General features: G+C 31.6%; 1 protein-coding gene across 3 annotated transcripts in view; it reads left to right on the top strand.

Annotated features, from left to right (window-relative positions):
* The window catches only part of LOC149531289 (disease resistance protein L6-like), a 55775-nt gene that overhangs the window by 13507 nt on the left and 24455 nt on the right, over positions 1–17813 (top strand). Inside the window, exon 2 of one of the 3 annotated variants that reach the window (XM_089809272.1) lies at positions 3303–3695. The exons of 1 other annotated variant lie outside the window; for it this stretch is intronic. In XM_089809272.1, the coding sequence (XP_089665398.1) occupies positions 3303–3411 (109 nt within the window). In that variant the 3' untranslated portion in view covers positions 3412–3695. Of the gene's footprint in view, positions 1–3280; positions 3696–17813 lie in introns of those variants that run through there. One more of the 3 variants, XM_089809273.1, reaches the window with a different exon arrangement.

Genomic DNA, 17813 nt, shown 5'->3' with positions numbered 1-17813 from the left:
GTCAATTAAGTTGTCCCCTAGATGCACATAAGTTGAGATGATTGTGGGTTCTAGAGATAATCTGTAGCTTTGACACTTTTCAAATAAAATTAAGTTCCTTATAAGTATTTTTGTGTCATCCTCCATAGTAATTTGAGGGATGAAAAAAGTGCTCCCAAAACATTTGTTATCAAATCTGATATGTGAAGCACACAATTTTCTATTACAATTAGGGAAAAACTATATGGCAGTGATGGACATGGAAGGCATCGATTAAAAGATAAAATCATTAAACATTTGACCTGATAAGCATTGACTTATTCTGTGCCTTGTGGAGATTTGGGTGCTCATGTGGATTTATCAACATGAGAGGAGACAAACAAGCTTGGTACCGAGTGAAATAAACAAAAAATAGCTCACAACTTTTGTCCCACATTGGGGAGGAGGTGAACCTTTTAACTCTTTTTATACACCAAGACTCAATAAGCTATTGTCTTTAAGATACATGCCTTTTAGAGGTAAGGCTCATATGTGAGGGGCCAACACATGGACAACTGTCGATGATGATGCAAAAAATTTTAAACCAAAGTACAATGACAATAGGATGTGACATGGTGACCGGAAGGAAAATTGATGAGTGCCATGTTTCATGCAATTTGAGGTGGGCCCAAATTGTGTGATCGCAATAGTCAAGCTATGATTAGGCCTAACTATGCTGACGACATAAAATAGTCAAATTAATTTATAGTTGAACCATCACAAGATAGAATCCTCGATTAAGGAAATAAGGTGCGAGGGTGTGATTAAGGTAATCACAACTTTGGATTGGTTAGATGCCGGTTAAGCCTAACCACAATGAAGCTATGAAACAGTTTGTGTGTGGTTTCTTGGGTGAAGGTGCAGTTATAGATTGAGGCCTAGAAGTTACATAGTTGTGCCCTTTGGCATAGTGGGGACCAATCTAGATGTGACATATGGTTGTCAACTAGAGGCTTGACTGAGATAAGTATGAAGCAATGGATGTAAAGTTTTAAATATTAAAAAAATTGAAATATCTCCACTGCACATGAAATCTAAGATCTAAATTTTAAAGTAAAATTGGGATATAATGTAAATTGAAACTATATGAAATGGTTAAATAGTTTCAACATTTAAATTCTTTGAATCATGGCCAAGGGCCTGAAACTTCAAATGCATGCTAGAGGCCTCATTTTTTGTTGAAATATAGAGTGTAGTATACCATTGGAAAGGGGAGAAGATGAATTTTCCATTTTTGGAGTTAGAATATGTCAAGTATTCCATGATAAAAGTTATAGGTAGATTTGTAAAATTTGGGGTATTCTCAGTATAATAGTTGTTTGTCATGATGAAGCTTTAGAATCAGTTAGGAGAGAAAATAGAAAATTTTGGTGGTTCAAGATTTGGGAAAATTGTTCCTAGAGGTGTTATTTTTCCTTCGCAAACATTTGGTGGATGTTTTGGCTCTTCTTTTCAGCATCAGATTCAACATGTTTTGTAGATGGTTCTTTTTTCATCATTTGGGCAATTTCAAGCATTTTTCAAACATAATTATGGAGATATGATTTTCAGTTGAAGGAAGAGAGTAGAGAGAGGTTTTACATGAACAAGTGGAAGTTCTTCAAGTGGAAAAATGGTAAAATCATAACTAATCTAAGATTTCATCCTTTCTATTTAGTTTCTTCTCTTCTCTTTCTATAGGGTGGTTGGTGGTTTTCTGTTTGTAGGCTATTGAGTTGAGCTCTAGCTATGATACTACCATGCACAACATTTTTCTCTTGTATGAACAATAGTTAATGTATTTTTACATATAGTTCTGATCTATTGATTTATTTTATGAGTCATTTTCATATATTCTTTATGTATTTATTTCAAGTAAATTAATAAAATGCAGCAACAAGTTTATCTTCAATCTAATTCTTGTCTCATGTTTATGATGTCTATAATCTTCTATAGTTTATGAATAAAGAGCACAAATCTAGTTGGAATCTATTTTAGTTTATATGTTTTGGTATATTTCACTTATGATTCAAGGAGTCATGTAAATACTTGATTTACCATTATGGGGTTGCAAATTTCATGAAGGGATAGGTCAGGCATGAGATCCAATTTTGATGCAAATATCTGATTCACAAGGCGAATGGATAGATCTGGAGTCTTGATATGATTTCCAAGGATATGTGTTAGTAATTTGTGGAATTTCCCAATAGCTAAGACACTAATCAACTATAGGGTCTAAATGTTTTTTTGTTCATATCTTGGTTTTTCTTATAATCAACACATTAATCAAAGTCTTTTACATTTTATTTTGAAGAGCTGAAAGGATTTGCCCTCACTTAGTTTATCAAGTTCATAGGTCATGTTATTAGTTGTTTCATGTCTGTGTTGTTTACATAAGGATAGAAGAATTAGGGTTTCAATCTTCTTTATCTAGATTCAGATATATGTTTTAGGTATTGATACCATATGAATGAATTTGAGGTTCACTCACCTAGTATTTGTAGAGCCTGAAGAAGGAGTATAGCCTTATAGTTGGCCCTAGTATCTGAATAGATATGTTGAGCATGGAAATTAGATACCCCTAGATGTATTTTTTCCTATCATTGGGTCATTGAAAAGATGTTAATTTAGGAGCCAACAAAATGAAGACTTTGCAAGGGAATGTATTGAATCTATATGATAGATAAACCTTAAGAATCTAAAAAGAGATTTAATAAAATGAAAAGAAGTGCATGAAAATTTTTGCAACAATAAGTTTTTTTGATGTGCTTTCTAGTTTATTACTCAAAAAATCATGTATCCTAGTGGTTACCTTATTTAGGACAACAATAATTAGAAAGTTGAAAGTAAATTGCATTGTCACTAGTGAATTCATCATCAATCAATTCATCAAGGTAATGTTTTGAAGTGATGTTGTAAAAGTTCAAAGTCAAGAATGATAAGATATGTTGTTCTTATTTCTAATTTTTTAAATCTTCAAGAGTGGTTTGACAATTTGCACATTTTTCCTACAAACTAAATGTCTAGTTTCAGATTTGTCAAGTGACAAATTACATTTCAAATCTTTCTAACAAGTGTGAGTTGTGACTCTAAATCTCTGCACCAATTTCCTAGTTGATTTCAAATTCAAAATTTTGAAGGACTTTCAACTTGTATGGGCAGATCTGAAACTTTTGATAAGCAGTTCTTGGAAAAAAAGTTATAAGTTCTTGATTTATAAGTTTAAGTGTTGTATGCATATGCTGTTCTAAGAATTTTAATGTTAAAAAATGAATCACAATAGTGATTTATTTTTCCTCTTCAAGGAGGTGGAGGACCTACATGGTTTTCATTGGTGATGTGAAGAATTTGAGGTTTACACCTGTGCCAAAACCAATAGATCAATTTCCAGTATCAACACTTAAGGTATTTTGATTTTCACATGTTCTATTTTTTATGGAAGTCAAGTGAATAAAATGGTTACCTCTATTTATGACATTCAACACTTGTAGAAAGAGGTAGTTCAATGTTTTCATTTCAAGATGGAATGAGATCTTAGATCTGAAGTTAGTTTACCAAGTTATAAAAGTGTGATTGAAGAGGTTGCTATGTTGGAAAGGGAATTCTTTACTGAACTTATTACTTTCATAAGAAATGTACTAGGAAGTATACAGTGTCAATCTAATATTCAAGTTTATATGAATTTCAAATTAGCACTCTTGGAGCTCCATTTTTCTTTAAGACCTAAGGAGTCTTCATAGCCTATTGTTTTCCTAGATGCTTTTATGTCTGATTTAGTTGATTGGGAAACACATTTGAGATTACAAAATATTTTGCATGTTGAAGATCTTTTCAAGAAATTTGAGAGTGATTTGAGTAACAATGAATTCTGTACAGAATCCTTTGATAATAAGAGTAAAAGTGCTGAAGATAATAATGAATGTGACCAATCCATGATAATGATGATGTGTCTTGTGATTATGAAGAGAGGGATTTTAGATCTAGTGAATTAGATGATTTCAGTTACCAAGATAAAGATGGATAAATATCTCAAAATGAATCATGTGATAGTATGTATGAGAGTGTAGAAATTTACAACAACAGTATGGATAACTCTTCTTGTGATGGAAATGATAATAATGAAGTATCTAATATTGATGTATTGTATAAGGGTAAAACCACAAGCCTGTGTCACCCTTTTGTAAAGGAAAAGGCTAAAAAAAGTATAACTATTCACCTTCAATGATATAAAAGTGGTGTTATTATTTAGAATTTGAAAACGAAGTAAACTAATGAAATGAGTATAAATGGACAAAGTTTAGGATTACAATTTTTAATAATTATTTGGAATAAGAATTGATATATTTTCCTAATTTTTATAGATAATTTTTTAGTTTCCAAAAAAATTGAAAATTAGGGGTTTAGTTTCCACTACAAAACAATATGGAAATATACCTATTTCCATTTGAACTTAGAATATGTTATAGATAACATATAGCTAGGAAAATCAAAAATAAAAATTGACTTTAGACCTTTATTTTCTCTTTTATAATGATTCAAATTTCAGTTCACTTGAAATCGATAGTTTTCATCTCTCACCATATTTTTCTAAAGAAATCTATTCTAACCTAAAGAAAACTTATACATTCTAGAAGAGGAACGTTTCCTCTAGAATGTCATATAACTTTTAATTTTTTAATATGATTTAATATTTTTGTCTTTCTCAAAATGGACATCTTTTCGAGTGTTAAAATACATGCTTGTATAATTTCTTAATTACAATATAATATATCTAATTAAAACAATATAATCTCTATATGAGAATATTCTTGCCTTTGAGCTTTATAAAATGGTGTTTAGATGTTACTAAAAAATATCATTAAAAATAGTAAGAGTTACTGAAACATCTGTTTTCTTAAATACTTTTATTTCTTTAGTAATTGGATACAAACCAGTATAGAACATGCATTTAATAGACATTTTAAATTGGAAAAGTGTGAGAACATATATAACTTATCTAGAATGAATTTATCTGGATGACATGTTTGAACAAAATCAGTTTTTGGATAGAAATACTCAAATTTAGTCATTTTGATAAGTCAACCTGAAAAGTAACACAACTTTGTACTTTTACCCATAAAGAAGAGAAAACATGTTGTGGTAATGATGTAGGAGCATCTAGGGTTTCCTTGGAATCTTGCACTTTCTACTAAGTTCCAGTTGCTACCGAGCTCCAGTTGCTACTGAGTTTTCAGTTGCTACTAAGTTCTAGTTGCTACTGAGTTCTAGTTGCTACTGAGTTCTAGTTGCTATCAAGTTTTACTTGCTATCGAGTTCTAGTTCTTACTGAGTTTTAGTTGCTACGAAGTGCCAGTTGCTATCGAGTTCTAGTTGCTACCAAGTTCCAATTGCTGCTGAGTGCCAGTTGTTACCGAATTCCATTTGCTGCCAAGTGTCAGTTGCTACCAAGTTCTAGTGGCTACCAAGTTTCCCTACATTTTTTGAGTTGTCTATGTCTGGTTCCAGCTTGGGCTGACTCTACTCACATTTAATTTGATATAGGTATTTATGTTTGCTAAGAGCCAACTTGTGGCTTCTCTATGTTCTAGAATGTTCTGTAAGCCATTTTGGCAAGTATAAATAGGATGTTTAGGCTTAGAGTTAGGCAGATTTTAGAGAAGATAGAAAGAAGAGGATATGTGTTTAGAAATGGGAATTTGAAGCTAGATCATGGATCTGGAAGTTGTATTTTTATTTGGCCGTAACCCAAAAGGCCTCACAGTTGGGCATGTATGAAGATATTTTGATGAATCAATAAAAGTATTTCACTCTTCTTCCTCTTTTGGTTGATGTTCCTTATCTTTCTTCTATTGTGTTAACTCTTACAAGGTGGTTTAGATAGTTGGGTGAGCCTTTGGGCCTAGTTATTCTCCCTTTGCCTGTGTCAGTTGGTATCACAGCTTGAGCTTTGTCCTTGTGGATATTGGATTGAGTAGAACCTTGATTTGGGATTTGGTTGTAGGGTGGTAGATCTATGGATTTGACCTATAACTTGCAGAGGGTTATGATCTTGTAGGAACCTAATTTGTAAAGATGGTTCGTGGTAGAAGAAATGTTGATGATGCTATATTGGATTAGTTGAGACAAATTGTACTTGGATTAGATGCTATGGAGACAACCTAGAGGAGAGGAGCACATCCTGATGATGTAAGTGATGATGAACCAGAAATACCAAATCATAATCTAGAACTTGAAGAAGATCAAGATGAGGAAAGATTGTTGCGAGTGTTGTCTAGGGAAAATTCAAAGCCTATTCTAGAAGTTGTTCCTTATGATGGAAAATTGGACACCAATGCTATGTTGGATTAGATCTCTATTATGGAGAATTTCTTTGAGTATGAAAACACTCATGATAAAAAAAAGGTGAAGATTGCAGTCACTAGGTTGAAAGGTCATGCATCACTATGGTGGGAACATTTGTAAATTAATAGACAAAGGAGAGGAAAGGAGAAGATTAGAACTTGGCCAAAGATGTTGAACAAGGTAAAGAAAAAATTCCTCCTTTTTGATTACCAAGTTAGCTTGTTGAGAAAGATGCAAAGTTTGAAATGGAGAGACATGAGTGTGAAAGAAAATACCAAGGAATTCTATAGATTGGACATCAGATCTAGACATGTGGATGATGATGTCGAGAAAATTTCAAGGTACATAAATGGATTGAGATCTAAAATACAAGATGAAATATGTTTTGTGAAGTTGGAGAGTGTGGAAGAAGCATACCAATATGCCTTGAAGGCTAAGGAGATCTTGACAAAGAAGCATGAATAGAGACAAAGAGGTAGAGGTGGCAGATTTCAGAGAGGTAGAGGTAGATCTTATGGTGAAGGTGGCAAATCTGAAAGTTTTGTGTAGGATAAAGGAAAATTTGAGTGGAAGAATGATGACAAAAGAAAGACCAAATGGAAAGGTGGTAATTATTACCAAGGAGGCAATAATTCTTACCAAGGAAGAGGTAATTCTTGTTCTGGAGGTGGATTTCATGGTAATTGTTTTAGATGTGGCAAAGAAGGGGATAGATCTTTTGAATGTAGATCCTCTAAAAGTGGGCAAAATAATAGAACTGTTGTGATTCAAGAAGACATTGAGAGTTCACCAAGTGGACCTGAGGCTAGAGAAAATATGATGGTGAGAAGAGTCTTATGTAATAAAGGAAGTGATGAAGAACCTATTTTAAGGAGAAGTCTTTTCAAGACCAGGTGTAAGATGGCTAGAAAATGCTGCAAAGTGATAACTGACAGTGGAAGTTCTACAAATCTGGCATTAGAGGAGCTGGTTACATAGTTGCAATTGCAAAGGCTAAAACATCTCAAACCTTATCATGTTTCATGGATCAGAGATGAGCATAAGATATTGGTAAGTGAGCAATGCCTTATGAAGTTCAAAATTGGACATTACTTTGATCAAGTTTTCTGTGATATTATGCCCATGGATTGTTGTCATATTTTGTTGGGTAGACCTTGGAAATATGGTAGATATGATGCACATGATGGAAGAGTGAATCAATATACTCTTTGGGTAAATGGGAAGAAACAAACATTGTTGCCTTTGATTGAAAGTCTAGATGAGGTTAATTATACTGCTGTAAAAATTTGCATGGTTAATGGGAAACAATTTGAAAAGGAAATGAAAAAGAATTAGGTCTATTTTTCCATAGTTCCTAGAGGACTGAGTGTTGTTAGTAATGACCAAGCAACATAAGCTAGTAATGACCGAGTGATAGCAGATATTGCCAACCGAGTACCAGTAGAAATTACAGAAGTGTTGAAGAAGTATAAAGATATTATTGCTAATGATATTCCTAATAGTTTACCTCTAGTAAGAAGCATAAGTCATTGCATGGATTTGATTCCTAGAGCTAGTTTTCCAAACAAAGAACCATATAGATTGACACTTGTAGAGAATGAAGAACTTAACAGATAAGTGCATCAATTGTTGCAGAAAGGTTTGATCAAAGAAAGCTTGAGTCCATGTGTTGTACCTACTATATTAGCACCCAAAAAGAATGGAGAATGGTGAATGTGTACTAATTCTAGAGCTATTAACAAAATCACAGTGAAATATAGGTTTCCTATGTTGAGGATGGATGACATAATGGATTGTCTGAGTGGAGCAAAGTATTTTACTAAGATTGATTTGAAGAGTGGCTATCATTAGATCAAAATCAAAGAAGGTGATCAATGGAAGACTACTTTCAAGAAAAAAGATGGTTTGTATGAATGGTTGGTTATGCCTTTTGGTTTGACTAATGCACCTAGTACTTTCATGAGGTTGATGAATGAAGTTCTAAAAATATTTTTGGGTAAGTTTTTGATTGTTTATTTGGATGATATTATGATATTCAACAAAACTAACGAAGAACATCTTGAGCATATTAGACAAGTATTATAGAGGTTGAAAGATGAAAAGTTGTTAATTAATCTTAAAAAGTGTTCTTTTATGCAAGAGGAGATTATGTATCTGGGATTTGTGATTTCAGCTGATGGTTTGAAGATGGATCCTAAAAAGGTTAAAGAAATTTTGGAATGGCCTACACTTGAGAATGTGAGTGAGGTAAGACCATTTCATGGTTTGGCTAGTTTTTATAGAAAGTTTATAAAGAATTTTAGTGTTGTTTGTAACACTATGAATGATATAATGAGGGGAGATAAAAAGGAATTCAAGTGGGCACATGGAGCTTATGAGAGTTTTGAGACTCTGAAATAAAAGGTTTCTGAATTACCTGTATTGGCTTTCTTTGATTTCAACAAAGTATTTCAAGTTGAATGTGATGCAAGTGGTAATGCAATAGGAGCTATATTAAGTCAAGAAGGTAAGCCTATTGCTTTCTTTAGTGAAAATTTGAATGATGCTAAAATGAAAGATTCCATGTATGATCAAGAGTTTTATGCTATTTTTCAAGCATTAAATAAGTGGAGAAATTATTTGATTCCTAAGGAGTTTGTACTATATATTGATCATAAAGCTTTACAGTACTTGGGAAGTCAACATAAATTGAATCAGAGACATATGAAGTGGGTTGAGTATTTACAAAGTTTTACATTTGTGATCAAGCATAAGAGTGGAGTTAGTAACAAATTTGTCGATGCATTGAGTAGAAGATGTTCTTTTTTGACTGAAATGAAGGTTGAAGTTCTTGGTTTTGATGAAATGAAAGAGTTGTATGATGTTGATCATGATTTTTCTAAGGTGTGGAGAGAGTGTAGAGCACCAAATCTAATAGATCACATAAGTAAGTATGATGAATATTTCATTCAAGAAGGTATGTTTTTCAAAGGTATTCAATTGTGTATTCCTAGAAGTTCTATGAGGTTGAATCGAATTAAGGAAAAACATAGTGGTGGATTAGCTAGACATTTTGGAATTGATAAGACATTGAGTTTGCTAAAAGAGAAGTATTATTGGTCACAAATGTATAAGGATATTTAGAAATTTCTAAAGAGTTGTGGAGTTTGTCAAGTTGCAAAGGGAGTGAGTCAAAATACTAGTTTGTATACACCTATTACTATTCCTGAGAAACCTTGGACTGACATTAGTATGGATTTTGTTCTTGGATTGCCTAAGATAGTGAAAGGGTATGATTGCATATTTGTTGTACTGGATAGATTCTCTAAGATGGCTCATTTCATACCATGTAAGAAGACATCAGATGTTGATCATGTTGTTGAACTTTTTTGTAAGGAGATTGTGAGACTGCATGGATTACCAAGAAGTATCATTTTAGACAGAGATAGTAAGTTTGTTGGTTATTTTTGGAAGACTATGTGGAAGAAGATGGGTACTAAGCTAAAGTTCAGTTCTACATTCCATCCATAGACACATGGATAGACAGAGGTTGTGAATAGAAGTTTGGGAAATTTGTTGAGATGTTTAGTTGGGAATAAGCAAAGTAATTGGGAGATGGTATTTGCACAAGCTGAATTTACATATAATAATTCTGTGAATAGGAATACAAGGAAGACACTGTTTGAGATTGTGATTGGAATGCATCCTAGAGTTATATCAAATTTGAGAGATGTTGCTAGTGAAGAAAAGAAAAGCACTGCAAGAGAAGAATTTGCTGATTTTATGGAGTCTTTGCAAAAGGAAGTGAAGTTGAGGTTGGAACAGAGTAATTAGAAGTATAAGGAGAATATTGATCTGTCTAGAAGACACCATGATTTTCAAGTTGGTGATGAGGTGATGGTTCGTTTGAAAAAAGGAAGATTCCTAGTTTGAACATATAGTAAGCTAAAGATGAAGAAATTTGGACCTTGTAAGATCTTGAAGAATTTTGACAGTGGTAATGCTTATGAAGTTGAGTTACTTGATGACATGGATATATCTCCTATATTCAATAAATCTAATTTATATAAGTTTCATGAGTCAGATGATGAAGTTTTTGTACCTGGTGGTTATCCTAAGAAGTAGATTGATGAAGTTGAATAGATATTGAGTCAGAGAATTTGTAAGAGCACAACAGGAAAAGATTACTATGAGTATTTGGTGATGTGGAAGAATGGACCTATTGAAGATGCTACATGGATTTCTCAATCTAAGTTGGATTTAGCTTAGGTTGTGACACTTGCATGGTTCAGGAGAATCATTTTTCTCCAACCGTGGTTGTCTAATGTAGGAGCATCTTGGGTTTCCTTCTAATCCTGTACTTTTGTTCTTTCTGCTAGTTGCTACCAAGTTCCAATTCCCAGTTGCTACTAAGTTCTAGTTTCTACTGAGCTCTAGTTACTACTAAGTTTCCAGTTACTACCGAGTTTCAGTTGTTACCGAGTTCCAGTTGCTACCAAGTTCCAGTTGCTACCAAGTTTCAGATGCTACCTAGTGCTAGTTGCTACTGAGTTCTAGTTGTTGTTGAATGCTAGTTGCTACTGAATTCCATTTGCTTTGAAGCGCCAATTGCTACCGAGTTCCAATGGCTACCGAGTTTCCCTATGTTTTTTGAGTTGTCTATGTCTAGTTCTAGCTTGGGTCGACTCTACTCACATTTAATTTGGTATAGGTATTTATGTTTCTTGAGAGCCAGCTTGTAGCTTCTCTATGTTCTAGAATGTTCTGTAAGCTATTTTGGCAAGTATAAATAGGATGTTTAGGCTTAGAGTTAGGAAAATTTTAGAGAAGATAGAAAGAAGAGGATATGTGTCTAGAAATGTGAATTTGAAGCTGGATCATGGATTTGAAAGTTGTATTTGTATTTGGCCATAACCCAAAAGGCCTCACAACAGGGTATGTATGAAGATATTTTGATGAATCAATAAAAGTATTTCACTCTTCTTCCTCCTTTGGTTGTTATACCTTGCGTTGCTTCCATTGTGTTAACTCTTGCAGGATGGTTTGGATAGCTAGGTGAGCCTTTGGTTCTAGTTATTCTCCCTTTACTTGCATTAGATAAGGATTTTGATTTTTTAGATTATCTTACTAATAGTACTATGGCTACAAGTTTTTTAGACCACCCATAGCCAAGAAGAACAAACTTATGATGAAGCTTTGTTGAATGTTGATGAAATCTCAGAATTATTGGCTCACAATCTTAAAAGGTATGTAGATGTTTTTAAGAGTGATCTGGTTTTCCCTTGCAATTTTTCTTTTTAAGACGAAGTCCTTTCCCTGAAGTTTGATGCTCAAAATGATACAAAATCAAAACATTCTTTGTCCAATTTTGGAGGTGTATGTGATAATAGTTCAAGTTTCAATATGCATGATGACTTGTCTTATTTGGAGAATACTATTAGGGAGAAATTTTGTATTGTTTCAGATTCTTTTCATGTTGATGATACTGAAGTCCATTTTGATTGTTCATATGTTAAAGAGGAGGAAATGGATGGAAGTTGTGATTCTAAGTTTGAGTTTTCTTTATATGCTAATAAATCTTGTGATGATGAGTTTTATGATTTTAAAGTTCACTCTAACAAGTTGTTTGATGGAGACTATGATTATGATAAGCATATTATATATGAGCACTTTCATGATAGTTTTTCAAACTTGGTGACTAAATAGTTGTTTGAGTGTGAAAAAGTTTCAGCATGTGATAAACTTGATCAGATGATTAATATGACTACAAGTGAGAAGAAATTAGATTTTATGTATTCTTCACACCTGATTACACAAAGTGAGTAGTAAACTCTTGACATGTGAAACTTTTTGAATGAATTAGAGTATGAAATCTTTGTCTTTCCTATTAATAGCATGCATCAGTCATATGTTCATGAAGATTTTCAATTTTATTCTAGTTTATATGAGCATTTTGATCTGCCCTCTCATAGTGAGCATGATTTTGAAGTAAATTCTAATTGGCATATGCACTATGACAGTGAAGAGAGTAATTATGTTTTTCCAAGTGAATTAATTCATAATACTAATCTGATTGGTGAGATCAATAGGAACAATGTTTTCATCTTACCTCATGAAAATGGAAATTAAATTAAGCTATATGATAGAGTTAAGAAGTTTTGTTAAGCCTCAGTGGTCTGGGGCCATCGTTTGTGTAGTTCAGGAGTAGTTTTCATGCTTTCAATAAAGTTTCTTGTTAGAATTTTTTTGAATGGTCTTCAATTTCTAGAGATCTGAATCATTTCCATACCCACAAGGGACATACATTCCCATAAAGAGCCACTAACGGGACTCAAATTTGCATTCCTAATTTTGAGTACCATTCTAAATTTTGAGTCAAATTGAGCCCCTATAAGAGCTTTTTTATGCATGTGTATCCAATTGTCACTTTGAGGCCTATGAAGTGTTTCAGATTTTTAACACTCCACACTTAGTATATGCACATTTCCTCTGATGATAAATTTCCATTTTGAATTATTCTGTAAAGCATCATTTTGAGCATTGTTCAAATCTGGATTTTTGCCGAAGTGTCAAACAATGATCGGAAGCCTAGTTTGTATTTGAATATCTTGCACCCAATTAAGTTTCATGATTTTCCTCTTTGGGAGCATTTAGTATGCATAAGAGAGAACCTATGTGTCATTTTAAAAGTTATTTAGATATGTTTTGACTATGTTTTGAATCCCTTAAAATTGATTGTTTACTATTGTCATGTTGATGCATATTGCTCAAAATTCTGAAGCCCTATTTGATTAGTTATAACTTTGACCTAGTTGACCAAAGTGATAAAATTCCTTTTGCATTGCATTCTAGAGGTCAAACACATGATATGTTTCAAATTTGAGCCTATGATGAATCTATTTGACTAATTTTCAAATGTGATTCCAAATGGATTTTAGAAAGTTTTACTAGTGTCAAAAAGTTTAGATTGATTGATGGCCCTGTTTGGGATGTCATAACTCTGAATCCATGACAGGTGAGACCAAATGGATTGTACCACTATGTTCTACTTTGGAAATATTTTAAGTATGCCAATTTTCATGTCTTGACAAATTCGTTTGCACAATTTTAGGATGTCATAACTTTGAGAGGAGTGGACTGTCATAACCCCATAAGAACATATGACTATTGTATATATTAGTCTTACTTTAGTAAAACTATATGTATTCAATTAATTCTTACTAAACTATTGTACCCAATTAATCATTTTAATATGGACCATTTGCATTGACATAATATAACTTCATAAAATTACTCAATATACTATATTGAATTATTACCATTACAAAATAATTTAAAAATAATAGTAATTGATAATAATAATAATAATAATAATAATAATAATAAAATATTACCTTTGATAAATGTGCATATTTATAATAGTATTGAATGATATGATAATAATAGTTTTTACCTATAAAGTAACATGCTTAGTAATTAAATAATTATGCCGAAGGCATTCCCTTCTATGAGGTCCATGACCTATTTTCCCCATCAACAATAGATAGCTTCTTTAAAGTTGTGGATGACCATAGGATACATCATTGCCACCCAATTTTCCAACCACAATTCACTCCATTTTCACAATTGATTTGATTTATCTATTATTTCTTGTCATATATACACGTCAAATCAAAAAGCCTTGATTTCCACTTTTAATTAGAATGACTTGTCTCAATTTCCCATGACATCCAGGCTAGATTAGAGAATGAAACACTATTGCAGGAAATGACATACAACTGAGATCAAGGAAAGGAAACACCATTGCAAGAAATGACATCTAAACCAACTCAAAAAAATAAAACAATGCTACAAAGGATAGAATCCAATGAACCACCATCAGGAGATGTTTTTCTTTTGGTGACCATTTTGTGAGCTCTTCTTAAGCATGTAATTCTGTACGATGTCTTTTCGCATTGTCGATGAGGTCACTATTTCCTAAAGCTCCCATAGAGTAGTAGCCAATTTCCTTGTACAAATGGAGACCCTATTAAATATAACTCAATCAAGATGCATAGGACAATGACACTATGGGAGGCATTTTACAATTTGGTTCTAGCATTGTAGGTTATATGCTGCAAAATGTACAAATAAATAATGATGTATAATAAGACCTAAAACTATAGTAATGATGTATAATAAGACCTAAAACTAATTTGATGTTTAAAGTGGAATATTTAAGTATCCTAAGGGAGATACTTACATGATCAAACTATTTTGATAGATGGCTCAAATCACTGTCATATTCAATTTAATTAACAAACTTTGACTCAATTTGTAGTTTGAGAATTTTAGGTACAATAATAGATTTTACAATAAATATATGTTATACAACATCTTAGAACTAAATAAAAATTTGAATATTTAATACAAAAGAATGCTTCACTATTGTGTGCATTTGCCCAAAATTTTCATGGTGTGCTTCTTGATACAATATAACTATAGTAATGATGTATAATAAGACCTAAAACTAATTTGATGTTTAAAGTGGAATATTTAAGTATCCTAAGGGAGATACTTACATGATCAAACTATTTTGATAGATGCCTCAAATCACTATCATATTCAATTTAATTAACAAACTTTGATTCAAATTGTAGTTTGAGAATTTCAGGTACAAAAATAGATTTTACAATAAATATATGTTCTACAACAACTTAGAACTAAATAAAAATTTGAATATTTAATAAAAAAGAATGCTTCACTATTGTGTGCATTTGCCCAAAATTTTCATCTCTTTTTGTAATCATTTGCATTATTTTAAAAGAGCTCAATGTAGAATTATTTAGATAAAAAAAGAAGAAGAAAGGGAAACAATTTGTTTGGAGAAGGGGAAGTTTTTCAAGACAAGGTGCATAATTCATTGTATGTTTGTATATCCTATAACGAGGTGGACCTCATAGTCCTTATTGCTCCTAACAGGGAAGATCACCATAAGTGATTAATTGTAAGCCTTAATAGGTTAACTTTATACTATAGTGCTAAAGCTCGTGGGTATCATCCCCACTCCAGTTTTACTTTCTAATTGGAAGGTTTCTAGGTTACCATATTATGTGTCAAAAGTGTTATGAATGTTTAATGCTTTCATTTTTTCATGCATGCAATTAGACTAGAATATTATATGAAGAATTAATTGGTTAAATAATTAAATCTTTCAAATTTTATTGATTCTTGGTTCACCCCCCACTTAGTAACCTTGCCTACCTTATATTTCAAACACTAACTTCTAAATCAATGCCAAATGGAAAAAGTATAATAACCAATGTATAAACAACTATCATATAAATGAGAATAAATCACTAATAATAACTACAATGATAAGAATAACTCACAATAAATTAACTGCCAAAGCAACATCCATGACTACACCACTAATGAATAACTAAAACTTGTCAATAAAAGTCAACCATCAATAATATAAGACCTCCTATCCAACAAGTACACCATCAGAGGCAAATATTAAAAACCATGAAGGAGACTCGGGCTACATACTAGGGAGTGTCATCACATGGTCAAACTACTTGAGTTACCCTGGACTAGTTGGTAAAATCACATATCTATGTCACCTTCTAGGATACCAAAACCTATTTTTGTCAGATCTCATTTCTCTATGAAAACTCATTTTTTATCAAAAAGAAAAAATACCATTTTATAGATCTCAGATTCAATATCATCATTATATAAATTTCTAAATGTTTTGATTAGTTATAATATGTTATAATTTCAAAATATTATAAGTCAATATTTAAACATTTCAGAAGATTCTCCCTCAAAAAATGGAAAAAAATACTATATCATGTCAAAATAATAAAAAAATTATATTCATCTCTAGAGGAGAGAGTCCTCTTAATGAATATGTATTTTATTTTCAAAAAGTTGTAGATTTGATAGGGAAGTTTTGAAAGGTAGAAAAAATTGTTGGATACTAATGAGGTTGACCTTGAGTACTTATAACAAATGAAATATACATTGAAACTAATAATTTCTTTTTTTGTTCCATAGCTATACAAGTCATCTACAAGATATTTTCAAATCAAAACAAAAAGAGATGATTTGCATATACTTGGTTGATAAGAACTACACCCTATATGTTTTAGGGTTTAGAAAGGGACTTCAAATTTTTTTAAAATTGAATAAATTCTTACTCAAAAAAATTATTAAAATAATAGGCATTAAATTCATCAAATTCTACATATTTCATTAGTTTACATCATCTTCAAATTCGAAACACAAATACCATTTTTTTGTTACTAAAGTTGAATAGTCACATTCTAATGTCCTTTTTCTTTACAAAAGGAGACATAGACTTTTGTTTTTCCTATGGTCTCTCACTAGAACCTGGACTCTCAAGCATTGAGTTATCCTAGATTGATCACTCTAGACCTCGAACCCTCAATGTGACCCATTCGGAACCAAACTACACTCTCATGAAGACATGGGAAACTACTCATACCTCTCACTACCTGTATCATCCCAATCCCATCCTTAGCCTATACAAGACCTCAAGGCATGGGCAAGGAAAAATCTCTAACATATATTTTTAATGTGTGTCTAAATATTTTAGTTAATATGTTATTAATTTAAATAATCTTAAATAATATTATTATCAATTTCATTTCTAAATATTAATTCGCCTTCTATTTAAGTCCAATATTAATATTTACTTTTCTTTTAATTCATTTGATAACTAGAGATAAAATTATAAATTTAATTGAATTATTTATAATTTCTTTCATAAAGTCAAATAGTTATTAACTTTATTAACTAGGTGATTACAAAGTGAACTCAACCATAACTTCTACTAAAATATAATAAAATTACAATTATTTATTTATTAACTTCCATGTTGCATTAATAAATATAAAATCATTTATATGCAACTAAGAGTTTAACTAGGCTTAAGGAATCATTAATACTAACTTCCACATTTCAAATAAATGAGTAGTATTTATACAATTTTTTGAATTGATAGATAATTATTTTTTTCCAAAAATATTTAATTAATTTTTTCTAATTTTTATAATTGATAAAAAAAATTATTTTTTAAACAAATCTATTTTTCCAAAATTAATAAATAATAAATCCAAAAATTATATTTCTCGAAAAAGAACTGAAGCATACATTTTTTTATTTTCACATGGCTAAGATCTTGTCAAACATGCAATCATTAAATTTTATTAATTTTCTATCTTGAATACATTTATTTTCTCAAGAGATTTTCAACTACTAATTTAGTTTAAATCTGAGGCAAATATAAGTTTTTCTTGATGAAATTTCACAAGATTTTCTCTTGAAGTTTTAAAATAGTTTTCTTTAAAATCTCAGCTGATAATAATCATTGTTCTCTAAAATTTAATGTTGAATTTTCTCTAGTTGCTAAGATCGAGGCTTTCTAAATCAATTTTTCAGTAGCATGATTCTACAATTACATTTGGCTATGGTTTCCAAAAATTACA

The sequence above is a fragment of the Cupressus sempervirens genome, chromosome 11, assembly GCF_028749045.1.
Source record: "Cupressus sempervirens isolate cs-2001-9-10 chromosome 11, ASM2874904v1, whole genome shotgun sequence".
NCBI classification, from domain to species: Eukaryota; Viridiplantae; Streptophyta; class Pinopsida; order Cupressales; family Cupressaceae; genus Cupressus; species Cupressus sempervirens.
This window is presented reverse-complemented; position numbering and strand designations above follow the sequence as displayed.